At 39.6% G+C, this 27,746-nt stretch overlaps 1 protein-coding gene across 1 annotated transcript; it reads right to left on the reverse strand.

Moving 5' to 3' along the window:
• Positions 1 to 27,746, reverse strand: LOC111548793 (cytochrome P450 4X1). The gene is made up of 12 exons (XM_023221537.2): positions 27,322 to 27,746; positions 21,162 to 21,303; positions 19,617 to 19,661; positions 17,727 to 17,854; positions 15,152 to 15,279; positions 14,914 to 15,068; positions 12,324 to 12,430; positions 11,561 to 11,751; positions 4,152 to 4,285; positions 2,123 to 2,187; positions 1,251 to 1,333; positions 1 to 755 (listed from the first exon to the last, which is right to left on the reverse strand). The coding sequence occupies exons 1-12, from the start codon at positions 27,496 to 27,498 to the stop codon at positions 581 to 583; spliced, it is 1,530 nt and encodes a 509-aa protein (XP_023077305.1). The 5' UTR covers positions 27,499 to 27,746; the 3' UTR covers positions 1 to 580.

Raw genomic sequence — 27,746 nt, forward strand, 5'->3', positions numbered from 1 at the left:
TAAGGGATAAGGTGAATATTTATTAAGTGAAAAAATCAATAACAATATAGGAATAATCACATCTATATGAACACATTGCTATATTTTACATATAAAATGTATAGGAAACAGCCTGAAAGAATGCACACCAAATTATTCTGTTTTCAGGAAAAGCAGTAGGATTGGTCAGGGCATGGAATCTAGGCTACGTGAAGTGAGATCTAAAATTTTTATTCTACATGCTTTTCTAGTGTTGGGAATTTTTGACAGTGAGCATACATGCACTTATTACTTGCATAATTCTGAAAACTATTTTAAAAACAACAGAAAATATAGGAAAGTCTATTGGCGTATATAGCATTAACAGTAATGAAAATTTAACAGAAAAGATCTGAAGATCTCCCAAAGTCATATAGAAACAGATCTAGCTGACACACTGTGTACCTAGAAATGATTTTGGATCATGTGTAGCTTCACAGAGACCCCTATCCCACCAACCTCCAATCCTCCCACCATACACTGATCCCTTTCTATCTGCTTGGATCATTAGCTGTAAATTTAACTTAAAAACAAAGTAAATTTAATCATTGTACCCTGAGATCTAACATTCAGAGAGCTTCTTCAGGTGCAAATACATCCCATTCTTGGGCTTGAGGATAAAATGGTTGGAGAAAGTAGGAGGCCTGGTGGGGTCTGGAGTCACTCTAAAGTGGAGCAGAATCAAAGCAATGGTCACCTTTAACTGAATCATGGCAAACTGCTGCCCAATGCAGTTCCTGAAGACAAGAGGGAAAGAAAGTGATACGTGAAAAAATGATGTTTCTTCTGACTATATTAAAATACTAGCACAAGAAGTCTGAAGTACATGGTAAAGCGACATTTTTCCACCAAATGCCATTGAAACTTTTGAACTTTAGACTTAAATTGTTTACTGTGAGAATGTGAGCTGGGAGCCTCCAACATGATGCCTTCCCTATAACAAGGTGGCAGTTGGAGTTACTCATGAAATTATTTCTCTCGCTTTGAAGGTGGACTGCATTAAGCCTATGAGCAGTAGCTTACATTGTGGGACTGCTTTCGAGGCATAGCCAAAAAGGATGTGACAGAGAATAGGACTGTCCTTTGTAAAACTAACTGATCCTTTGGGACTCAAATAGGCACCAAGATCTATGGTTCCCTGGAAGAATTTATAGAGCTGAGGAGCTGAAAGGAATAAACTACTCTCAAGTAAACATCTTTGGGTACTTTGAGCAACCTCAAATTGTTCTCACCTTGATCCAGCTGAGAATGGTAAGTAGGCATAGGGGTGTCTCTGATCAGAATTCTCCTGAGAGAACCTCAAGGGGTCAAAGACCTGAAATGAGAGGACAACCCCACCACCATCCCCAAAACAACATGAACACATTTCTTCACCTACTACCTAGCACGGATCAAGAGAAATGTAACGTGAACTGCATGTGTAATTTAAAATGTTCTGGTGGCCACATTTTTAAAATGTGAAATTAATCTTAATAGAGTTTATTTAATCAAAAATTTTCATTCCAACCTGTAATCAATATAAATAATTACTAAAAGGAAATGTTTCACATTTTTTTAGGGTACTACATCTTCAAAATCCAGCGCATATTTTACACTTACAGCACAACTCAATTCCAACTGGCCACATTTCATGTGCTCAGTAGCCGTATGTGGCCCGTGGCTACTACACTGGGCAGTGCACCTTCATACCTGTAGACCTTACAGCCTCCCAGTTGATTTGTCTGATACCCAGGGAAACAAAAATACTATGGCAAGTGGTATTATTTTCACTATGGAGATACATCCATTTAGAAATGGATGTGCATCCACTTAGAAATCAAGCCTAAATGATTATGTGGCCAATTGTTACAGAGACATATACTCCAGCTTCCTATTACATGTAATAGATCTTAAACCTTAGTGGCTTTTGTGAAAGAAATCACTGATACGCGTCGAGTGTTTCAAGAACATAGAATAGTTTTACATTTCTTTTGGCTTTTACGTTTATTTTGTTTACTTTGTGTCATTTCCCTTAATTATATAGCCACTTCTGTGCTTAGCTACCAAAAAGTGACTTGCACAGCATTAGTTCTTGGAAGTATTTATGTACAAGAGAGAATCATACCTTTGGGTTTTTCCAGACAGCAGGGTTGTGGTGAAGACCCCAAATACTAAGAACCACGGTGATCCCTGAGAAAGGAGGGAAATAAAAGAGTTTGCAGGAGAAACAGCAAGTTGTGGGCTACTGTTATACTGCTCTTAAACAAGACTTTGGTTCTTGAAGGGAAGAGCTAGCTCCTGGCAATGCTCTGCCTGCTATAGCTGATGACACCAGTGAGGAACACCTAAGAAGATGCGGCTTGGGTTGGCACCTTAGCTTTCCACACAATTTACTTAATTCATGATTCTATCTTAAGTAGCTGTTAGTGTCATATCAAAGTGATAAACCATGCTTATGTTTTCTGCTATGTTTGGAAATTACTTAAATATTTGTTTTTTGTTTTTGTTTAGAGTCAGGGTCTGGCTCTGTCTCACGTCAGGCTGGAGAGCAATGGCGTGAGCATTGCTCACAGTAACCTTGACTTCTGAGCTCAAGTGATCCTCTTGCCTCAGCCCCCCAAGGCAGGAATACACGCATGCAACACCATGCCTGGTGATTTTTTGTTTGTAAAGACAGGGTCTCCCTACATTGCCCAGACTAATCTCAGACTCCCAACCTCAAGGAATCTTCCCACCTTGGCCTCACAAAATATTGGGATTATATACGTCAGCCACTGTGCCTGGCCTAAATGCCTATTAATGGACTATTAAGCTCCTCCTGGAGACAGTTTGGGTATTAAAGCACAGAACTGGCTGGGCGCAGTGGCTCACGCCTGTAATCCCACTTTGGGAGGCTGAGGAGGGCTGGTCTCAAGGTCAGGAGCTTGAGACCAGCCTGGCCAACATGGTGAAATCCCATCCCTAATAAAAATACAAAAATTATCCAGGCGTGGTGGTATGCACCTATAATCCCAGCTACTTGGGAGGCTGAGGCAGGAGAATTGCCTAAACCTGGGAGGCAGAGGTAGAAGTGAGCAGAGATGACGCCACTATCTTCCATTCTGGGCTATATAGCAAGAGTCCATCTCGAGAGAAAAAAAAAAAGAAAAAAAAGCACAGAACTCTGATTCCATCATGCAGATCCAGTGACAAATTTCTACTGGTGCTGTTCACATATGGAAAGTAGAGAGAATTTTGGCAAATATCCATGTGGTTTGGGGAGAAACAGAGTATAAAACAAAGGAGAGAGAATTTGAGGGTTAATTGGTTTCCAGAAATAATTCTAGTTTCCAGAAATTAATTCTGGGTCTGTCAGCAAAGTTACAGTAACAGGCTGTAGGTGTTTGCCACAAGCAATCCTGTTGGCTTGCTTCCTAAGACATGAATTAATAGAACACTGAATCAGATAAGCGAAAATATATCTCACATGACCCCTCTGCTTCCTATAAGCCCTGCTCCGAAACTTGTGTTGTTCCGAAGAGCTCTAGGCTCCAGACTCAGGGCCTCTGCACAAGTTCTAGCTCTGCTCACATCAGTTAACCTCATCTATACACTGGGGCTCCCTCTGGATTTCTGGCCACATCAAAAGTATTTAAATGTGTTCAGCAAACTGTAAGTCATTGTATAAGCATCTATTAACACTGGAATCCAAGGGGAAAAATGAGATAATGGGTTTGAAGGCTCTATATGAACTATTAAATGTTGCACATTTATAAAGGTGATATGATGATGAGGTCAAAGATCCCCCTTGGTCTTTCAGATAAAGATACTGGTGCTATTTTCCATGAAATTTCAGCTGGGTTTCAAACTCAGTCAAACAAAGGTTATCTTAGAAATGATGTCCCACAATGGAAGAGACCCTGGATTGGATTCCAGAGACATGGATTCTGGGCTTAGCTTTGCTGCAACTGGCTATGTGCCTTTGGGAAAGTCATTGAAATTCACATCTGATCAAAGCATTATCCTCTGAGCTCCTCATAGGTGATTAAACCTAAGCCACTTGTTAGCATTATCTTTTGATTTCTCCAAGTGTTAAGAGACTCACTAATCTTTGTCACTGTGGTCTCCAGGATCCCACAGCCTCTAGGAACTGCTTAGGAAAAGAACGTAAAGACCTGCAGGCAATGTGCATCCATCTGGGAAAGTAAGTGGCTTGCTGAGATCTCTGAAAATGGATGGGACTGCAGGAATCAATCGGCATGTCTCCTTGATGCACATTGTGGTATACGACATCTCATCCAGCTGGTCCCTGTGAGGATGAGGGAGGGAAGGGACTCAGATATCATATCCAGTTTAATTTTTTTTGTTTTATGTTTGTTCCTGGTAATTATTACCCTCAGGTTAAAGCCAATTTGCCACTGGTCTATGTAACAGAATTTTAAAATGAGACTCTCTGCCTTAGGATGAGCTGAGGCCCCAGAGACAGAGGAACCAAATAAATATATCATATATCTTTATTATAAAGTGAGCTGCTAAACTACTAGTAAAACATTTGCTAAGGAGATTTCTGAAAACCAGTTTTGCAACTCTTAGTTCATCATATAAAGTAATAATGCAAAAAAATGGCGAAAGATTGAAGAGGAGACGCTTAAGAATTTTGAGAGAAAAAATTCTTTAAAGTGTTGTTGGAATGCCAGAGTGCCATGGAAAAGGAAGGGTGCTTCCCCCATCTTAAACAAGAGGCTTCAAGAGAATCACTTAGATGATCTGACTTGTGGTCCTTGGAGATTGGGGAGTACAGGACTAATGTGAAAGGCTGTAACTCAGAACAGACAGAAAGGCAGAGGACAGCAGCAGAGGCGAGGCAAGGATGTGCAACTGTGTCTTTGAACCAATTAACTGGCAAGAGGGAGAGCTCTGGGACCAGCTTGAAAAAGACTCTGCCTAAGGACAAAGATTCTCTTGTATCCTGAATCACCACTGGAAAGTTCTAGTGAGACAGTCTCCAAGAAAGGGAGTTTCTCCTGGAGAGAAAGGGAAGCATGGAATATCCACCAAGCCCTTTGGTATGATCACAATATTACCAGCCCTTTAGTCCTTATCCCCTTTCCTCCTAAAACCATTCCTGGAAGGGCCAGAAACAGCAGCTACTGGGTATTGGGGAGCTGGTCAGTAAGAATAAGTCAATGATAAACCCCTTGCCCACTGCTGGCTTCTAGGCCCAAAGAAGTACCAAGCCGGGATGGAAAGAAAAGCTCAAGTGGATAAGCATTTGAAAGTTTCATTACCATACTGGGCCAGACAGTTTAATTACTGACATAAGACTGTTCTTGTGATTTAAATGAATGAGAACTCTATGAGACCCACTCAGGAATCTTCCCCAGAGATAAAGAACTTTCTCCACAAAGCAAGTTTAAAGTTTGTAAGTGGGAGAAGAATAAAGTTTTTTTTTTGTTTTGTTTTGTTTTAATTTGCATCCTACCTAGTCAGATTGGTTCAATAAAATGACTGCATATAGTCTGTTTACCTTACTGTGTTTTTATATGTTTTTCTGATTACTTATTTTGAATGTAGGCTTTGGCCATTAGATAATGTGAAATTCTAATTTTGAATTCTTTCTTCCTCACTTGAGCTCAGGATAAATAAAAGTAATTCTGGCTGGGCGCAGTAGCTCACACCTGTAATCCCAGCACTTTGGGAGGCCTAGGTGGGTGGATCATGTAAGGTCAGGTGTTTGAGACCAGCCTGGCCAACACAGTGAAACCACGTCTCTACTGAAAATACAAAATTAGCCGGGCATGGTGGCGCATGCCTGTAATCCCAGCTACTCAGGAAGGCTGAGGCAGGAGAATTGCTTGAACCCGGGAGGCAGAGGTTGCAGTGAGCCGAGATCGTGCCACCGCACTCCAGCCTGGGCAACAAGAGCGAAACTTGGTCTCAAAAAAAAAGAGTAATTCTGCTTACCCTGGCACTTTGCATAATTAAAAAAACAATTTTGTCCATTTCAATCATGGAACAAAAGTTATCTTTCAAAATGTAGGAAAGATAGCTATCTCCAGATAAACAAAAGTTAAGGGTGTTCACCACTACTAGATCCACCTTACAAAAAACACTAATATGAATTCTCCAAGTTCAAATGAAAGAATACTAATTGACAACATGAAAACTGAAAACAAAAATCTCACTGGTAAAGGTAAATACATAGTCAATTTAGAATACCCTAATAATGTACTGGTGGTATGTTAATTACTTCTATCTCTAGTATAAAGATAAAAGCCAAAACTATAAAAATAACTGTTGCTACAATAATTTGTTAAGGGATACAAAATAAGGGGACACATCTCCAAAACTAGGTAAATTATGACATCAAAGACCTAAAATGGAGGGCAGTTGGCAGAGTAAAAGTGTATAGGTTTTTTTAAGTGTGGAAAGTTAAGCTGTTATCAGTTTAAAATAGCCTTTTATAACTATGCTCCATGTAAGCCTCATAGTAACCACAAAGCAAAAACCTATAGTAGAGCAACCAAAGATAAAAAGTAAAAATCAAAGTACATCACCAGAGAAAAGCACCTAATCACAAAGGAAAAGAGTAAGAGAGGAAGAAAGGAACAAAAGATCTATAAAACAATAAGAAAACAATTAACAAAATGGCAGTAGTAAGTCCTTGTCTGTCAATAATTACCTTGAATACAAATGAATTAAATTCTCTAATCAAAAGGGTGGCTGAATGAATGAATGAAAAAAAAAAAAAAAAAAACAAGACCCAAGCATATGCCTCTACAGATTCTCATTTCATCTTTAAGAACACACATAGAATGAATGTGAAGGGTTGGAAAAAATATTCCATGCAAATAGAAACCAAAAGAGAGCAAAGGTAGCTTAACTTTTATCAGAAAAATTAGGCTTTAAGACAAAAACTGTAAAAAGAGACACGAAGACCATTATATAATGAGAAAGGGGTCAATCAATCAGGAGGATATGATAGTTGTAAATAAATATGTACCCAAAATAGGAACACTTAAATATATAAAGCAAATATTAACCCTATTCAACAAACTGTGCTGGGATAATTGGCTAACCACATGTAGAAGCATGAAACTCGATTCTCATCTCTCACCTTATACAAAAATCAACTCAAGATGGATCAAAGACTTAAATCTAAGACCTTAACTGTAAAAATTCTAGAAGATCAGAAAAACTCTTCTGGATATTGGCTTAGGCAAAGATTTCATGACCAAAACCCAAAAGCAGATGGAAAACCAAGCTAAAACAAAACAAAACAAAACAACCCCAAACAACTAAAACAACAAAAAGATAAATAGTGGGACTTAATTAAACTAAAACGTTTCTGCACAGCAAAAGAAATAATCAGCAGAGTAAACAGAAAACCCAAAGAGTAGGAGAAAATCTTCACAACCTATACATCCAACAAAGGTCTACTATCCGGAATCTACAGGGAACTCAAACAAATTAGCAAGAAAAAAAAAATCCCATCAAAAAATGGACAAAGGACATGAATAGATAATTCTCAAAAGAAGATGTACAAATGGCCAAAAAATATATGAAAAAATGCTCAACATCACTAATGATCAGGGAAATGCAAATCAAAACCACAGTGCAATACCACCTTACTCCTGCAAGAATGGCCATAACCAAAAAATCAAATAATAATAGATGTTGGTGTGGATATAGTGAACAGGGAACACTTCCACACTGCTGGTGGAAATGTAAACTAGTACAACCACTATGGAAAACAGTGTGGGGATTCCTTAAAGAACTAAAAGTAGAACTACCATTTGATCCAGCAATCCCACTACTGGGTATCTACCCAAAGGAAAAGAAGTCATTATATGAAAAAGACACTTGCACCTGCATGTTTGTAGCAGCACAATTCACAATTGTAAAAATATGGAACCAGCCCAAATGCCCATCAATCAATAGTGGATAAAGAAATTGTAGGATGTATATACAATGGAATACTGTTCAGCCATGAAAAGGAACAAAATAAAGGTATTTGCAGCAACCTGGGTGGAAATGGAAACCAATATTCTAAGTGAAGTAACTTAGGAATGGAGAACCAAACATTAGATGTTCTCACTCCTAAGTGGGAGCTAAGCTATGAGGATGCAAAGGCATAAGAATGATACAATGGACTTTGGGGACTTGGGGGAAATGGTGGGAGGGAGGTGAGGGATACAAGACTGACTACAAATTGGGTACAGTGTATACTGCTTGGGTGACGGGTACACCAAAATCTCATAAATCACCACTAAAGAACTTACTCATTACCAAACACCACTTGTTACCCCAAAGTCTAGGGAAATAAAGCAATTAAATTAAGACAAAAACACTGGTGAAAGAAATTGAAGAAAACACAAATTGAAAAATACCCTGTGTTCAAGAATTGGAAGCATTAATACTGTTAAAATATCCACACTACCCAAAGATTCAGTGCAATCTCCATCAAAATTCCAATGGCATTATTCATAGTAATTGAAAAAAAAACCCTAAAATTTGATGGAATCATAAAAACTCAAATAGCCAAAGCAATTTTGAGCAAAAAGAGCAAAGCTGGAGGCATCATACTACCTGATCTGAAATTGACTACAGAGCTCTAGTCACCAAAACAGCATAGTGCTTCTAAAAAAAGAGACATATAAACTAATAAAACAGGATGAAGAGCCCAGAAATACACCCACACATTTACTGTCAACTGATCTACAAAGGTGCCAAGAACATACAGTGGTGAAAGGACAGTATCTTCAATAAATGCTGTTGAGAAAACTGGATATGCACTAGTGGAAGAATAAAAGTGGACCTTTATCTCACTCCATATACAAAAATCAACTCAAAATGGATTAAAGATTTAAACAAATGACTTGAAACTATAAAACTACTGGAAATAAAAAACATAGGGAAAGCTTCTTGATATTATTCTTGGCAATGATTTTTTGGATACCACTCTGGAAGTATAGTCAACAGAAAAAAAAATAGATAATAGTTTTGCAGCAAACTAAAAAGCTTCTGCACAACAAAGGAAACAATCAACATAGTGAAGAGACAATTTAAAGGATGGGAGAACATGTTTGCAAATGATATATCTGATAAGGGGTTAATATTCAAAATATATGAGGAACTCACACAATTCAATAGCAAGAAAACAAATAACTCGATTTAAAAATCAGAAAAACCTAAAATAACATTTCTAAAAAGAAGACATATGAGTGGCCAGCGGGTATATAAAAGAATGCTCAACATCGCTAATCATCAGGGAAATGTAAATTAAAACCATAATGAGACATCACCTCATGCTCATTACAATGGTTATTACCAAAAAGACAAATGTGGGTGAGGATGTGGAGAAAAAAGAACCCTTATACACTTTTGGTGGCAATGTAAATTAGTACAGCCATATGGAAAATGGTATGGAGTTTCCTCAAAAAATTAAAAATAGAACTACCATATGATGCAGCAATTCCACTTCTGTATATACAACCAAACAAAACAAAATCAGTGTGTTGAGGAGACATCTACATTCCCATGTTCACTGCAGCATTATTCACAATAGCCCAGATACAGAATCAACTTAAGTGTCCATCATTGGATAAATGAATAAAGAAAATGTGGTATATACATAAACAATGGAATATTCATTAGCCATAGAAAAGATGGTATCTTGTCATTTATGACAACAGAGATGAATTTGGAGGACATTATGCTAAGTGAAATAAGCCAGGCACAGAAAGACAAATTCCACATGATCTCACATGTGGAAATCTAAAACATGGAACTCACAGAAGCAGAGAGTAGAACAGTGGTTACCAGGGGCTGTGGGAGAATGGGGAATTACAGGGATGTTAGTCAAAGGATACAAAATTTCAGTCAGACAGGAGGAATACGTTTAGGAGATGCATGGTATAATATGTGACTGGAGTTAATAAAAATTTGTATACTTGAAAATTGCTAAGAGGGTAGATTTTAAATGTCCTCATCACAAAAAATAAGTATGAGTTAATGAACACGTCCACTGATAGATTTAGTCATTCCACAATGTGTACATATATCAAAATATCATGTTGTATATCATATATATATACCTACATATATATAACATGTATATGCACAATTTTTGTCAGTTAAAAAATTAAAAATGATTACTTAACATTGTATTTTGTGCTATATAGATTAAACCTTTAGTTTATGGTAGGAAAGGGCTTCTATTTCCTTATAAAATGAGATCTCTAATATACTTTTATAATGTCAAATTTGGTTTTACAAATGTTCCAATTGAGTTGACTTTTGCATATGAAATATGGTGTTTTTAATCTGGTCATGCTGCTGAGTTGTCCTTAGCATTTCCATCTTCCTGTCCCTTTGACCAGATTATGTCAGGAACATATTTTATCTTTGCAAACAGCATAACCTGGGCTTTATTAACAGCAAGATATGCTTAAAGTCTAGCAAAATAGAGATGACAGTTTCCATCTGGTAACTCCTACTTACCCTGTAATAGTCAGCTTAAGTGTCGTATACCCAAGGAAATCTCCTTGAGCTCCCATGCCAGGGTAGGTACCTGTCTTCTGTGTCTTTGTGCTAGCCAGCACATATCTCTATCATTGCCCTCATCATGCTACACTGCAATCTGGAGGTCTGTCTCCTGTCTCCTGTATTAGACCATGAGCTCATCGAAGACAGGGCCCACAATAAATCATAGTCATAAAAAAAGTCTCAGTATTTAAAATGTCCTCAGTCCATATTTGCTAAACTCGGCTATAGTATATATCATCTAATATTATGTTTGAAGTCTAAAATCAATCCAAAGGAATAAAATTGGTGACAAGCAGATAGGAGATGTCGAGAATGAGCCTTAGATAATGTAGCTAATCATTCAGCTCTCTCAGAAGAGGAACTCCATTTGAACCCTACTGTTTAAGTTCTAAGTGTCAGCATAGGGATCAAGTCCTCATTTCCAATGCATCCCAGCCAAGGTGAAATAAAGAAATAAGACATTTCACACACCATTGATTAGAAAAACAATGACAGAGAATTTATGGATAAACTTTTTCCCCCTCCAAAAGACAAGAGAATAATTGGGAGCTCTCTTTAGAAAGAACAGAAAAGGGCCGGGCGCGGTGGCTCAAGCCTGTAATCCCAGCACTCTGGGAGACGGGCGGATCACGAGGTCAGGAGATCGAGACCATCCTGGCTAACACGGTGAAACCCCGTCTCTACTAAAAATACAAAAACTAGCTGGGCGAGGTGGCGGGCGCCTGTGGTCCCAGCTACTTGGGAGGCTGAGGCAGGAGAATGGCGTAAACCCGGGAGGCGGAGCTTGCAGTGAGCTGAGATCCGGCCATTGCACTCCAGCCTGGGCGACAGAGCGAGACTCCGCCTCAAACAAAACAAAACAAGAAAAAGAAAGAAAGAAAGAAAGGAAAGAAAGGAAAGAAAGAACAGAAAAGTAGCCTACTTCTTCTGTTTCACCTATACATATCCTGAGGCACTAGGGTCACTAAGGTACCAGGGCAAAAAATAAAGCAAAATCTCAGGGGGAAAATGAAAAATTTAGGGGTGCAGATCTTACCAGGTTATAGAACACCCATCCCCCAGGAGGCCCCTGACCTCCTCCCGGCATCTCTCTTGATGTTCAGGGTTCAGAGCCAGGCAGTAAAGGATCCAGGAGATGCTTGCTGCTAAGGAGTCATGTCCTTCCAACAAGAACATGCTCACTTCGGAGTGTACATCAGTATCTGAGAAGCTGCTACCATTTTCATCCTAGAAAGTACAATACAGATATTTTAAATAAAATACCAGTTTATAAATGTTTGGATATACGACCACAATCACGATTTTAGGAGAAAAATCAGTTGTAAATAGGGGTTTAAATTTTAATTCAGTTCGACAAATACGTGGTATAAACCATATTCTACACAAAGAATAAAGGAGAACCAAGGTTAGATAAGAAAAGCAGGCCTTACAAAGAGGGCCCTCAATCAGTAGGCCCTAGAAATTCTCTTCAACTCCCAGATTCCCCAGGACCTTATCATCACAATTTTGTATGTTTATCCATGTGACCATTTTTCATGATCCCCTAAAATCCACGTATCCATATGACAATCCCCAAAACTTGTCAAATCCTTCGTTTAGTCTTTACTAATCCTCCTCTAGTGACAGAGTTGCAGAATTCTCTCTTTGTCTCAAATTGCATGAAGCCACTCATCAATTCAAAGTATGGTTAAATTTAGTCAATCGGTTTTATTCTTGTCTTCCCATCCCATTCTCACTTACCCACCTATTTACATAATTAACTGGCCACTTGAGCAGGCTTAGAAATTCAGAAGATTCACCTTGGCAGAAAGGACAATATCCAGAAAATCCTGGTACTTCCTCTTCTGGGTGTTATCCTGCGTTACCCCAGCCTGGAGGGATTTTTTTCTTTCCTGGATTATCGCATCTGGGTAGAAAAATAGTTTCCAATTACCAAAGTGACAGCAAAGTCAAATAAATCATAAAGCAAGCCATGGCTAATGAATAGCTCCAAATCTTGCCTGATTTCCAGATGTTTAAATAGATCTCATTTTCACAGATGGTTTATTTTCCCATCAAAGGGACTTTTGATCAAAGCTCCAAAGATAAACAACACAGATCAAAAACATAGTTTCTATCAGTATGTGGGCAATAAAATTAAGATGATTTCAAGTTTAGATGCAAGTGACCAATCATTCTTTTCTTCCTCAGTCTAGTATTTTATCTTCATGGAAAAGTTATTAAATAAAATAGAATGAAATAGAAGGCAGGAAATGAAATGCCAATATATTTATAATTGAAGGAGTTGACAGAAAAAAACGAAACAAAATATGGAACAGAGGTAATATTTATTTACTATTTAAAAAATTTCAAATTTTATTTTAGATATAGGGGTACATGTACAGGTTTGTTACATGGGTAATATGAGAACTCTCTGTACTTTCTGCTGAACTTTTTTGCAAACCTAAAACTTTTCTAAACATAAGGTCTATTAATGTTGAAAAAACCCACAAAATCTCCTTAATTAAAACAGTGTGATTCTAGTACATTGGTAGATACATCAATGGAATACAAGAGAACATCCAAATATACTCTCATCCAAAATAGATACAAGTACATGTATCTGTTTAGAATGTGATAAAGATGGTTATCTCAAATCACTTGAAAAGATAAACTTTTAAATAATGGTGATGGGAAAACCAGATAAACATTTGGAAAAATTAGATCAATACCTCATACCATATATAGGAATAAATTCTAAATGGAGTTTAGATCTCTGATTTAAATATGAAAAGAATGAAATTATACAAGTACCACAAGAAAATATAAATAATTTTCTCTACAACCTGGGTATAGGGCAGTGGTTCTCAACTGGGGGCAATTTTGGCCCTGGGAACATTTAATAATGTCCAGAGTTATTTATGGTTGCCACAGCTATCAGAGCTCTACTACATCAAGTGGGTAGATGTCAGGGATGTAGCTAAACATCCTATAATGTACATGTCTTGACAACAAGGACTCATCTAATCCAAGAGGCCATTAGTGCTGAGGGTTGAGAAACCCTGGAATAGAGAATGGCTTTTTGTGATTACTGAAAATCCAGATGCAATAAAATAAAATATTGATAAATTTGACTAAATAAAAATAAATAATTTTCAAAAATTAGCCAGGTGTGGTGGCGGGTGCCTGTAATCCCAGCTACTCAGAAGGCTAAGGTAGGAGAATTGCTTGAACCCGGGAGGTAGAGGTTGCAGTGAGCTGAGATCGCACCACTGCACTCCAGCCTGAGTGACAGAGAGAGACTCTAGCTCAAAAAAAAAAAAAAAAAAAAAATTGAAAAGGTTTTAAGTTTTGAATTAACATTTAATATTTTCTCGAATACTTTGCATTTTACTTTTTCATCATAATTGTATAATATTTAAAAAGTAAAGATTTTTTTTTTACAAAGTTCTGTATAGCTTCCCCCAGATCCATTCCTCTTTACTCCAATGAAGCACACAAACATTAACATTTTCTGTGTGCGCCATGATGCAGAAAGACTTGGGAACGGTTGCTATTTATAATGCCCATTTATGCTTTAAATTGTCAATAATCTGCTTCTCTGAGTGTCCTCTTTATAATATCTATGCACATGTGTGCATATATGTATGTGTAAATGTGCATATGCTGGTGTGTCTTGCAAAATTCCTGGAAGCAAAGACATTTGACATAATTATACTTTATATTTAACATCTATTCAGTGCCAGGCACTGTCCTAAATGCTTTATATATATTAACCCACTCATCGTAACAAACCTGTGAGATCGGTTGCTTTTTAATCTCCATTTTCTAGATGACACTGAAACAAAGCAGTAAGTAACTAACTACTAAGTGGTGGAGCTGATGAAGGATTAATTCACTGTTTGATAAGTATTTTCCACTATGGCATTCATGACAAGTAATGTTGAATTGCTTAAAAAGCTTAATCTATTTCAACTTTTGTGTTTATGCTTGCTAAAACTGTTTTTGAATCAAGACTCTTTCAGGTCCATGTCCATGTTTACGCTGTTCCTCTCTCCATTCCTATGTTGCATGGTTTTAGCCTGTCGTTATTATTACTGCAATCGCTGTGCAAAAAGCCATATTCCATGTATGTTTTCAACTCTTAGTGCCTACCTATATTTGTATTAATAATAATTATCCACAGTAAAAATAGTATATATATATGAAAATTCTGATAAGACTTAATGCTATGGTTGAAGCAAAGCCTTATAAAGGACTCAAGTCAAATTTCTTTGGAGCAGTGTCTATATAAAAGCTCCACTAATAACAAAGATTCTTTCTCTTGTTATATTAAGGTTTATCCCTCTAGACAGATACAGTACAATCATGATAGCACATGGATGTGGGTAACCCAAACCCAGCAAATACCTGTGTACTGATTCAACACTCGGCTTAACTTCTGGAAGCGGTAGCCCTGAGGGCTGAGTTTGAAAATTATGTCACTGTGATACAAGAAACTGTACAAGCGGTGAAATATGATTTTGCTGAGTTCAAATATGGCTTTTACATAAGGATCATGGGTGCTAGAAGAGAAAGTTGGGATAATGCGTTAATAAACAACTTAGAAAATGTGTAGAAATACCTTTTTTGCTCTCCCACCACTGACCTGTTTGTCTGGCAGTTGGTCTCCTTGCTGAAAGCGCATTTCATGATTATATCCAGAGACATCAAGTTGATGTGCTCATAGACCTCCAGGCTTGTGTCCTGAGTGCTGCAAATCTTCTCCCACTTATCCTGGCACAGGAGGTCAAGGTCAGCATCATCACCACCACCATGACCAAACTGCCTGCATTTGAAGGCTCCTGCCTGGCCCTGCTTTTATGATTTAAGGGAGACAAACCTGACCCAGCAGGAACCAAAGGTCACATGAGTAAATAAGCTATGTTCCTCGGGACAAGAGGAAGGGAAAAATACACCCAGCGGAGTGAGAAGGAGCACGGAGAAACCTGCATATATGGTAAATGGCTGAGTTAAAGATCTGTGGCTTTTCAATTATTACCAAAACTCTGCTTTCAAACAGACCAGAGTTCCATTAAAACAATCATTGACACAAGACCCATAATTCCAAGGGGTTTACCCCAGGGCTTCCTCCATCTTCAATTCCAAACTTGCTAGATGCCCTGCCACTGCTCTCAACCACCATAGCCACAATTAAAATAAACTCAGAACATTTTCAAAAACATTTTGGATTCAAAAGTGGGAAATGGAGCAAGTATGGAGAGGAGCTGCTACAGGGAGCTGCCCCCAGCGAAGCCTGACCTGGCTTAACTTCCCCACAAAGAGACCTACTCATACTGCTTGAAATGCTTTGCCTGACATTTTAAAACTGTCACAAGGTCCCTGGTTGAAAATGTATTTGTGTAATAAGCATACTTTTTGTAAAAATTCAAATAAATTGATATTTTAAACGTTCAAGTTGACTGATAGGTCTTAAGCACCTAGCCCCTAGCTTAAGACCTATCGGTCAACCTGAACTTTTAAAATTTCAGAGACGTGGCAACCACAAAGGTAGAGATAATTTTAAAAACTTTTCCCTAAAAAAAAAATTGTCTAGTCAAAGAGCTTTTATCTCAACTATGTAAGTTTTACTGAGAGCAAATGGTGAATTTAGAAGAAATGAGAACAGGAGGGAGGCTTCCAAGCTTGAGAAACTCTGGAATGATTCAGCAGGGGAAGGAAGTGTGAGAAAAATCCCACAGAAATATGTGGCCGAGAAATGAGGAGGGGAGGAAGCGCTCCAAGAAATAGAGAGAAAACTCCAATGCAGCTCCAGTGCAGTCACTGGAGGATCTGAAATTGTGCTGCAGCTGAACAGCACTAGAATCAGAAAAGGATGCTCTCCTCTCTCATTAGCGTGCGCCGCAGTCTCTGGGTCTCTGCGTCGAGAACTCACACTGATGTTTTTACCACAATCCTGGCTGACTTGGGGTTCAAACTGCTTCTGTGAGTTTGGCTGAGAACCCAATCATTGAGCTGGTAATAGTAGTTTGTATGGGAACAGGGATGGGTTTGCACATGAAGTGAGAGGAAAACTTTGCCTTTGTTTGCGGTATTTGAAGTATCTATGATGAAAGTGTATTAGTGAATTACTTGTCTGATTTCAAAATAAATATGATTTAAAAGTCAAAGCCATTGTACAAATGGAGTTTTGGAGTAGAACTCATTTGTGAATCTGAGACCACTCACAGGAATGTTTCCCTACAATGTTCTTCTGCCCCTTTGAAAAGTGTAGGTCAGGGCCTAGTGATCCTCCACCAATTACAAGAGGAAATTCACATCTGCAACTTTAATACAGACATTCTCTTTTGCTTGGTCCTTTATAGCCACTGCAAGTCTATGCCAATCTCCAAACCTTTGTTCATGCTCCCTCATTCTGCCTTGAATACTCTCATCCACATTACCTACATATTCAAGTCCAGCTTATATTTCATGGCAAATTTGAGTTTCCGCTGAATCTGAAGCTGTTATAGCTGCTCCTGCCATCCTTACCTGTCACCTTGTGGAGGTTAACACAATTCCATCTTGGAAGCTAATCTGCCTTCTTGACTTCCAATTAACTTTAGTTCCAGGAATGCTCTGAGATTTCCAGTTTATCTATTGTTCCTTGTGTAAGAGCATGTACTTACAATAAATTTTGCCCTTAGGGCAAGTTCTTACTATTAATAATTTCCTCTAAAGCATGTGTGCCCCTCCCCATGGTCTATAATTCCTGGGTCTGGAGGGTAATGGCACAGGGATCCAACATCTTGTGTCACCACTGTGTGAAACAGCCATGGTTTCTGTTTGAAAGCCTCTATTGAATGTTTCTTTTTAATAATCTGTCAGTCTTTTTCTTCAGCCTCTCAGTTTCCTCAGACTTTGGGGTAAGTTTGTACAGACCTGCCGTCCATGAAACACATCTATAGCACTTACTATCTAACCGTCACCATTTGGTACCTGGTTTGCTGCCATAAAATCTCAAAATATATTTAAGACAGAGGACCAGATCTTCTTTTTATTAATATTATCACCCAAAGAACATAACAAATTTTTAGACACCTATTGTTCAATGAGTACTTGTACATTTGTTAAATTTTTAGAAACTGAATTTTAATTTTCATGGCCCACGAAACATTAACCTAATACTGTCCATTGCTGGGAGCATTTTGCAATGCAACAGAGCACTTTTCCCCTTCACTTACCAGCATCGTTTTCACAGAATGAGCCATCACCTCGATGTATGCTTTCAGGATGTTAAAATGGAATCCAGGAGTTAGTAGGCGACGATGCTGGAACCACTTGGGTCCATCTAAAGCCAGCAGTCCTTTCCCTTGAGAAATAAAAGGCAGAAAACCTTATGCCATTTAATCAGATGAGATGGAGAGATGAGGAACACAGGCAGCGTGGAGTAACCATGACCTACAGGCAGTCATGAAATAGTGGAATATCAAAGTAGCACTTGTATTAATATACAACGTAATTTAATAGATGAAGGTGAATTTAGAAGCTTACTTCTGGGATGGATGTACTTAATACTGTGAGAAAAAGTTTCAAAGTCTAATAAATTTCAAAGCTTTATAAGATGAGCGTGCTAATCCTGAAATCACCAGTTGCTACCTGTGTAGTAACTGAATAAGTGACTTAAACTTCGTGAGGTTTAGTTTTCTCAACAACGAACTATGATACTAAATACCTTTTTCCCTGTGTTGCTGGGGAGGTTAACTGAAAGTGAATACCTAAGGTAGCCAACCTTCTCCCTAGCTCACACTAGTAACACAGCAAGTAAATTGTTTTCCTTTCTACTCCAAACCAATCCATAAACTATATGATGAACATAAATTCACAAGGAAATAGACAAGAGTGTCCACTCTGTCTTCTGATATTCCCTCCTTGAGCGCAGGTCTGGGAATGATACTATGTGGAAATACTTATTAAGGCTAATGCTTCACAATCTTCTACTGCCAGACTGGTCATTAGGATTTGACTTTAAAAGGACTTTAAAGTTTATTAATACATAATTGAGTATGTAATTGTAAGCACACTGAGTGCTTACAACATGCCAGGCTCATGATGCCTGATCTGTCACTCATACAATGGTGGCCATTACATTTAGTGCTAAAAATATGTATTTCATTTATTCCTCATAACAGCCCAGCAAAGTGACTCTCAACCTTATTATCAAAGATGAGGAAACTGAGATAGGGAGAGATTAAATGGCTTCCCCAAGATCATATTTAACTAGTCAGTGCAGGAGGGGGCAAGATTCAAATCTAAGTGGTTCCTAATACAAGCCTATATTCTTTTCTTTAATTCGTGTCTTGTTTAACATAAATACCAATTATGTAATTAAAGAGCTTAATTTGTCAGCTGACAGAATACTGCCAAACTCTAGAGCAAAATTTTACTGATTTACATGTGGAAATAAAGGAACTCCAAAAAGAAAGGAAAACATCCAAGAAAACAAGAGAGAAGGATAAAGAAAACAAGAATGGGGTGGTGAGACTGCAGTTTGGGTAGATTTTTTTTGGTGGGGGTTGTGGACAGAGTTTTGCTCTGTCACCTAGTCTGGAGTGCAGTGGCACGATCTCAGTTCACTGCAAACTCCACCTCCTGAGTTCAAGCGATTCTCATGCCTCAGCCTCCTGAGTTGTGGGACTACAGGCATGTGCTACTGTGCCTGGCTATTTTTGTATTTTTAGTAGAGATGGGATTTCACCATGTTGGCCCGGCTGGTCTCGAAATCCTGACCTCACGTGATCCTCCCACCTCGGCCTCCCAAAGTGCTGGGGTTACAGGCATGAGTCACTATGCCCGGCCGAGGCTGCAGTTTTAAAGGGAGAGGGGACAGATTCACATATTTGCTGCCTTGAGAAGAAGACTTTGTGGGAGAGAAATGGATAAAGAAGTTTTCTGGGGAGTGGTGTTGTGTTGACCTTAGAGCTCTCCTTCAATCTTTCCCCTAGATAACAGTATAGCTCTACCTGACACTCTTCATGCTTTTGAATTCAGATTTCAGTTCCTTTGGCATGCTCTACTATGGAAAGGGGACTCTGAATGAGAGTGGGCTATACCTCTCATTTGCACATACATACCAATAAGTGGAGGTAAGAATTTTTGCAGGTACTGGGACTTGGGATCTGCAGAGTCAAGCAGAGGAAACAAAAGACATCATTAGAGGGAGCTTTCATTATCAGTTCAAGGTGGTGACGGTTTTCTGGTTTTCTGCGTTTCCCTGCACCAACCACAAATAGTGAGCAAAAGAGAGCCCAGGGCTTACTTCCTGCTGCCTTTGGCAGCCTAGGGAAAGACCTGTGTTAGTCCTGGCTCAGTTTTAAAGAACAGCCCTATGAGGCAGGCGAGTACAGAAACCCTGATTCTTCCCTCGTTTACACTTCCTCCAACAGAAAGAGAGTTTGCCTGAGGGTTGCAAAGTTTCCATAACCATAGTTGGGACAACATATATCCTTTACAGAAGGCAAATTAAGGATCAGAGCGGAGGCCGGCAGACACCAGGTACTGAGGTGCCAATGCCTCTTGGTGTTTTTGTGAACCCCAAAGTGGAGGTGTTCTACTGTTCTTGTCCTTAACAGGTGAACATGAGACAAATCAGAGCAGGGGGATTGGAAACATGGAGATAGTCAGGACAATGCTCTTCTTTTACTAGGTTTTATTAGGAGTGGTGGATACAATGCACAGGAAAGATTGGAAGATAAAAACCTTCATTTTACGAAGTTGACAGGGCAAAAACTGGACATTTTAGTATTACGCTATGAAATAATCCACAATGAAAGCCTTAAAAAAGGATTGGGTGGGGAAGGTAGATGGCGCATACCTGAAAAGGGGACATAGTTCAGAAATATGTGGAGAGGAAAGCTAAAATTTGGATCATAATCAAAAGGTTTGATGGGTAAATTAAGGATCTAACATTCAGGCTTACATACTGAACCACCAGAGGTAGAGTTACTGCTGATTTCCCACCCTCTTGAGACTCATGCTGGAAACCAGCGGTAGGAATGGGAAGTGTTGCTGACAGTGAAGTCATTAAATCCACAGAGGCTGCCGGGCGCGGTGGCTCAAGCCTGTAATCCTAGCACTTTGGGACGCCGAGGCAGGCGGATCACAAGGTCAGGAGACTGAGACCATCCTGGCTAACATGGTGAAACCCCGTCTCTATTAAAAATACAAAAAATTGGCTAGGCATGGTGGCAGGCGCCTGTAGTCCCAGCTACTGGGGAGGCTGAGGCAGGAGAATGGTGTGAACCCGGGAGGCGGAGCTTGCAGTGAGCCGAGATCGTGCCACTGAACTCCAGCCTGGGCGACAGAGTGAGACTCCATCTCAAAACAAAACAAAACAAACCCAGAGAAGGCAAGGGAAGCCTTGCCTGGCAAGTCTGGTAATGCCAGCTGGGTTTTAAGTTACACTGACCTCAACATGCCCATGCAGTCCTGAGTAAGACAAGGGACTGGGGAGGACATGGGAATCCCCTTCAGTATTGGTAGGAAACCTGTCACCTCCCCATACTTGCTCCTGGATCTCTTAAAGACCTCAAACCAATCTGCTTTGGAATCTTGCCTATGGGTTTTATGCATTTCACTTCTAGGAGGAATAGGTCCCAGAGATTTCCCCCTCTTCTTACCTGTTCTGCTCAGAAATGTCTTTGCATAGTCTGGGTCATAGATATAGAAAAATGCCTGAAAGGGCCCAATCCAGAAAGGGAAGGCACGAGGGTATTTTTCAATAATTTCCTCAAGCTTCTCCATGTTATCATCCTGAATAAACTGCAGTGAAAAAAGGAAAAGTAATTAGACAGCCAGCCAGGCTGGACCTGTACCCTCTTACAGACACAAGCTGAATTCAAGTGACAAGGTCACACAAGCAGAGGAGCCTGAGACTTTTCTGGAAGTGACATAACATGCTTTCTTTGGAACTTCTAAACTTGGGGGATAATTCTCTAAACAAAGTTAAGTGTATTTATCTTCTCAATATTAATATAACCTGTACCCCCAGACCAAGTCACTGTTGAATGACATTTACTGTGAACTCTTGTCCCAGTAGAGGGTGAGCCGAGTCACACTCTCTGCCTCACTTGCCAACATCACACACTCAGACTGGAGTGGGATCTGGAAGCTAAAAGATGTATTTCCTAAGTGGGAAACTAACAGTTACTAAATGGGGCATGACCCTACATCCAGCTCACCATTTCTTCTCCCTGTTCCTCTCTCTAATTATGCACCACTGATTGTTTCTCATGACTTAGTAGTAAACGCTTCTCTCTAAAAAATTGTCAACTCTATCTACAAAGAAAATCCAAATTCTCCTCCCAACAACAGAAGGTCCATTTACACAGATGTGTGAAGCTTAAAGCCAACTCAAATACAAAACTTTCAGCTTCCAACATTTACAAATGAGAGTGCAAATACTACCACTGGAGAAGGACTTTTTGCTTTTAGAAGCAGATGAGTAATGGGTCACTTAAATTGTTTCTCTAAATCACTGAAAACAAGATTCATTTACATTTGCTTCTTGTGTAAAATGGAGGGCACCTGCACGTGTGTGTTTTGGTGTGCCCACCTATACACTTGAGCATGATGATGGGAGTCCCCAGCTGCAAAGTAATCTGAAGGCTGCCAGATTTTTCCTCATGTGACCAATCACACGGTATCTGCTGCAGGATTGTTTGTTCTCATCCTCAGGAGAGGTGGACAACTCTGGCTCCCATTTTTCTCTGTTATCATTTCGCAATTTTAACCCATAAAGTGCTCTCTGGATAGTTCAGGGCCACTGAAAGGTTGAGACTCTTGAAATCTAGTTTCTAAAATACTGCACTCTTTTTTGCTAATGTTGCCATAATCAAGCCAGTGATAAGCGCCCACTATCCAGAGTAGTGGTTTTCAACAATGTGAATATTTTTTCATTTATTCATTCACAAACAATAAACACACAAGTATTTACTGAGTGTCTATCACATGTACCAGGTGGTAGAGATACAGAGAAATATAAGAAAGACAAGGCCTTTGCCCTCATGGAAATTATAAACTAATATGACAATTGTTTGTTTAGGTAAAAAACTTTCATAAATACCCCAGCCACATGGAAGTATTTCATTATACTTTTTAAACTCCTGACTAGACAAAAAGGACAGAAAACTATTGTGAATCCTGTACTATATTTAATTTATATTTTTTCATCCCCAGAGAAGCATCTAAATATACTTGAAAATGGGTACTACATATATTTAGTAAACATTGTTCAGAAATGTTCAGAAAATGCACAGTGCCCCCAAATAGCAACAGCTAACATTTATCAAGCACTGCTATGAACTAGGTGCTGCTAAATGCTTTCCATGTTTTATGTTATTTAATATTTACATCAAGAATCCTATGAAGTAGATATAATTACAATCCCTATTTTACAGATGAGGAAATTGAGCCCTACAGACTAGGTTAAATGATCTGTCCAAGTGTGTACAGCTGGCAACCAGTAATGAGGATTCAAACTCCAGTTTAACTCTGGAGCCCAAGTGCTTTATACTACTTAGCTACAAAGATGCTCTCTGCAGTACATCCAAGTACACATACAGACACACACACATACAAACACACACACTTGCATATATACATCGTAGGTCCCATATGTTGGCTGAGATTCAGTGACCTATTGAATAAATGTCAAACCTTACCTGGCCTACTCTATGTAGTAAATTGATCTTTGAATAAATAAATTTTCTCAGCACCTAATACGTTTATGCATTCAACAAAGGATTTACTGAGCACCTATTATGCACCAGGAACTGTACCTTGCACTAGGTTTATAGTGGCAAACAAAGACCCTCCCTCTTACAGATTTTATACTGTAGTTAGTGGTGGATAATAAACGAACAAGCAAAAGAGTACACGGTATAGTGTCAGAGACTGATAAGGGCCAAGATAATAATAACAGGATTGGAGATAGAGAGTACTAGAGGTCCTATTTTAGTCTGAATGGTCAGGACAAGCATCTTTTAGGAGGTAACATTTGTTCAAAAGCCTGAATAACTTGCAGGGAGAGCAATACAACCACAGACATGCATGTTCAAAGCTCTGAGGGAGGAATATCCTTGGCATGTTTGCAGAATAGTGAGAAGACCTGTATTACTAAGAGTAAGGAATGAAATTTCTCATCTTGTATGGAATTTTCCCTACACACACTTTATCCTTCTGTAACCTTACAACTATACTTAAAATGTTACTGTCTTGAGACAGAAGGAATAAGTTGGTTGCGGTGTTCAATAGCACTGTTAACAATAATTTATTGCATATTTCTGAAGAGCTTGAAGAGAAGATGTGAAATGTTCCAAACACAAATAAATAATAAATGTTAGAAGTGATGAATACCCTAAACACCCTGATTTGATCACTGCACATTATATGCATGTATCAAAATATCACAGGTACTCCATAAATACGTACAGTTATTATGTAGCAATAAAATGCTACTGACTATGTAAAATAGTTTCACCTTTTGAGCCTTAGAGACTAGATTTCCTTGTGACTTAGGTGAATCACCACAAGGACCCAGATCTGAGTAAATGGGGAGGGTTGGTAATATTAGTTTGATAGGTCCGTCACCTCTAATCTGCAAAATTCTGATAGAAACCTCTCGACAACAGAAAAAATAACTTAGTGACAGTCAAGAGGGAATATGGACTCTAAAACACTATGAATGCAATAAATAATCTGAAATGAAATTAAGACACAAGAGCTTCAAAAAGAACGAAACAGAAATAAATTTAACAAAAGAAATGCAAAATGTATACTTTGAAAAATACAAAAACATCGGTAAAAAAATTAAAGAAAGCCGGGCGTGGTGGCTCACCCCTGTAATCCATTCACTTTGGGAGGCCGAGGTGGGTATCATGAGGTCAGGAGTTCGAGACCAGCCTGGTCAATATGGTGAAACCCTATCTCTACTAAAAATACAAAAATTAGCTGGTGTGGTGGCGTGTGCCTGTAGTCCCAGCTGCTCAGGAGGCTGAGGCAGGAGAATCGCTTGAACCCAGGAGGCAGAGGTTGCAGTGAGCCGAGATTGTACCACAGCACTCCAGCCTGGGTGACAGAGCAAGCCTCTGTCTCAAAAAAAAAAAAAAAAAAAAGACCTACATAAATGGAAAGGCTCTCTGTGTTCATGGATCAGAAGACCTAATATTGTTAAGATGGCAATAATCCCCAAACTGATCTACAGATTCAATGTAATCCCTAGCAGAACCCTAGCTGGTTCCTTGTAGAAATTGATAGGCTAATTCTAAAATTTACATAGAAACCCAAGGATTCCAAATAGCCAAAATAATCTTGGAAAATAACAAAGTAGGGGGACTCATACTTTCTGATTTCAAAGCTTACTACAAAGCAACAGTAAGGCAGTGTGGTATTAGCATAAGGATAGACATATAATTTATTTATAATTTTTAATTTTTGTGGATACATAGGTGTATATATTTATGGAGTAAATGAGATGTTTTTGATACAGACATGCAATGTGAAATAGGCACATCATGAAGAATGGGGTACCCATCCCCTCCCTTCAAGCATTTATCCATTGAGTTGCAAACAATCCTATTACACTCTTTATTTAAAAATGTATAGTTATTATTGACCACAGCCTCCCTGCTGTGCTATCAATTAGTAGGTGTTATTCACTCCTTCTATTTTTTTTGTACCCATTAACCATCCCTACCTCCTCCCCTAGCTCCCCACTACCCTTCCCAGCCTTTGGTAACCATCCTTCTACTCTCTATGTCTGTGAGTTAGGACAGACATACAGATCAATGGATTAAAATTGAAGATTCAGAAATAGACCTTGACATTTATGGTCAATAGATTTTTGGCAAGGATGCCAAAACAATTCAATGGAAACAACAGACGACATAGTATCCATGGGACAGTAGAGATACACAACACCAGCTCTCCACACCAAGCTCAAAGAACGACCAGTCCAGACTGGAAAAGGAGGAGAGGTCTGTGGGAAAAACATCTCCAGAAAAACGAACAGATTATTTGGCATGTTTGCATTCTTGGAAATATTATTTAGATGTGTTTGACAGATCTATTAGAGCATTTGGAAAAAAATACTGACAGATATTGAAAAATGAAGCAGATTAGAAAAGGAAGAAGTTAACAATATTGTGGGGGTGGGGGAAAGTTCTATGAGAAAATAAATAAAATGCAAGAGGACCATTTAGATCAGCAGTAAATAACATTTGCATAATAAAAATAATACAAATAGAGGTTTTTCTATTTAACTAACAAATACAATACAATATAGTTATTGAGACAGTGGAAGATGGTGTAAGTGATTGCCTGTTATAAAGAAGTTCATAGATGGATGTTGTCTTAGTACATTTGCGTTGCTGTAAAGGAACACCTGAGGCTGGATAATTCATAAAGATGATTATATGCGTTACAATTCTGCAGGCTGTACAGGAAGCATGGCATTGGCATCTGCATCTGAGGAGGACCTCAGACTGCTTCCACTCATAGTGGAAGTGAACAGGAGCAGTTGTGTGCAGAAATCACATGGTGAGACAGAGGAAGAGAGAGGGGGGAGTAGGTGGCAGGTGCTTTTCAACAATCAGTTCTGGGGGGTGAAGAGGGACTGAGAGAGTGAAAACTTATGAAGGAGACAGCTGCACCAAGACATTCATGAGGGATTCATCCCAATGACCCAAAGATCTCCCATCAGATCCCACCTCCAACATTGGCAATCAAATTTCAACATGAGGCTTGGTGGGGACGAACAAACCGTATCTAAACCACAGCAGATGTCTAAACTTATTAAAGTAATAGATGCAATATAGTAATATTATTTTACAAGTAAAGATTTAAATACCAGAAAAAAACGATGAAAGGGTTGAAAGTGGTTGCTTTAGGTAAGAAAGACTAGAAAGTGGGGGAAACCAAAGGATCGTGCAGTAGCTCTGCTGGAATGCCTTCCCCACACCACCCAACCATCCCTTAAGACTCTGCTCAGTCCTTCACAGACTTTCCTTCCTCCTCTAGGCGGAGATGTATACTTTCCTGTGATGGATATTCCCCTTGTCTCTGGGCCTCTAGTAAAGCACACATTGCCTTAAATTTTCATTTTCTCTCTGTGGCCTAAGTCTGCACCTGACTTGGGAGGTGCAGGGAAGGCATTTAGCTTCTCTTTGTAATCTTAGTACCTACTACACAATTGCCACTCAGAGTCGGTTGAATGAATGAAAACCTCAATTAGGGGTACGAGTGGATTGAAAAGACAGGAGAGACCAAAAGCTAACAGTCTCCCTTTACAAATTTCCATCAATCAGTATTTCCTGAGCGGCTGGCTGGGGCTGCTCCTTACTTCACAAGAATCTTAGGAAAAGAAAATTGTCTCTGGTTAAAATGGACTAAGGGTGCCAACAATTGGGATCGATTTTGCATATTTTCTGCAATTAATAAGTTATTTAGGATAACATGCTATTTTTAAAGCAACACATGTGGAAGGCTTGGTGAAGCAGGGAGAGACAGACCTGAGTTACACCTCGCTTTCTTTTTCCATATTCAGGTTCTTTAAATAGGTCTCTCCCATCCCCCAAAGCTTCCTCTTTAGTGACCTTTCCCTGTGGGGCTGCGGGAAAGCAAGTCTCCAGAGCAAGGAAAAATGATGCCGAGAGCCACGGGCCGAGCTGGAAAGGCCAGTGCAAGCCGGAGGGTCCCCAGGGATGGAAGGAAGCAGTCTCTCTGCAGGCCGGGCTCCTCTGCCGCATCCTCCTCCGCCCATCCCTCCTCCCTCCCATCTACCTTCTGGTGCCCAAGGAACCAGTGGGTGGGGGGCGCTGGGAAGGCGCGCAGGTCCCGCAGCAGCCTCTGCCTCCGCAGGTAGAGCTTAATGGTCTGCAGCAGCCCCAGGGCCAGGCAGAACACGAACGCCAGGTAAAAGGGCCGCGCCCAGCGCGTCTCCAACCAGGAGAATTCCATGGCTCTGCGCAGCGCCGAACGCCGGCGGTTTCCGGGGGCGCGGGAAAGGATGCGCTTTCTCCCGCCGGGGGCTGGCGTAGGGTCGCGCAGCCCACCGCCTCTCTGGGCTCTCGCGAAGCTTCCCACTCGCGGGAGGGGAAGGGCAGTGGGAGGGGCAGCTCAGACCTGGGGAGAGGAGGCAGGCTAGAGTGCGGGATTTCTAGCCGGTTACCAAAGCGCGCACGCTTGGTTCAGCCCAACTGCTTTTG

The sequence above is a fragment of the Piliocolobus tephrosceles genome, chromosome 1, assembly GCF_002776525.5.
Source record: "Piliocolobus tephrosceles isolate RC106 chromosome 1, ASM277652v3, whole genome shotgun sequence".
Lineage (NCBI taxonomy): Eukaryota > Metazoa > Chordata > Mammalia > Primates > Cercopithecidae > Piliocolobus > Piliocolobus tephrosceles.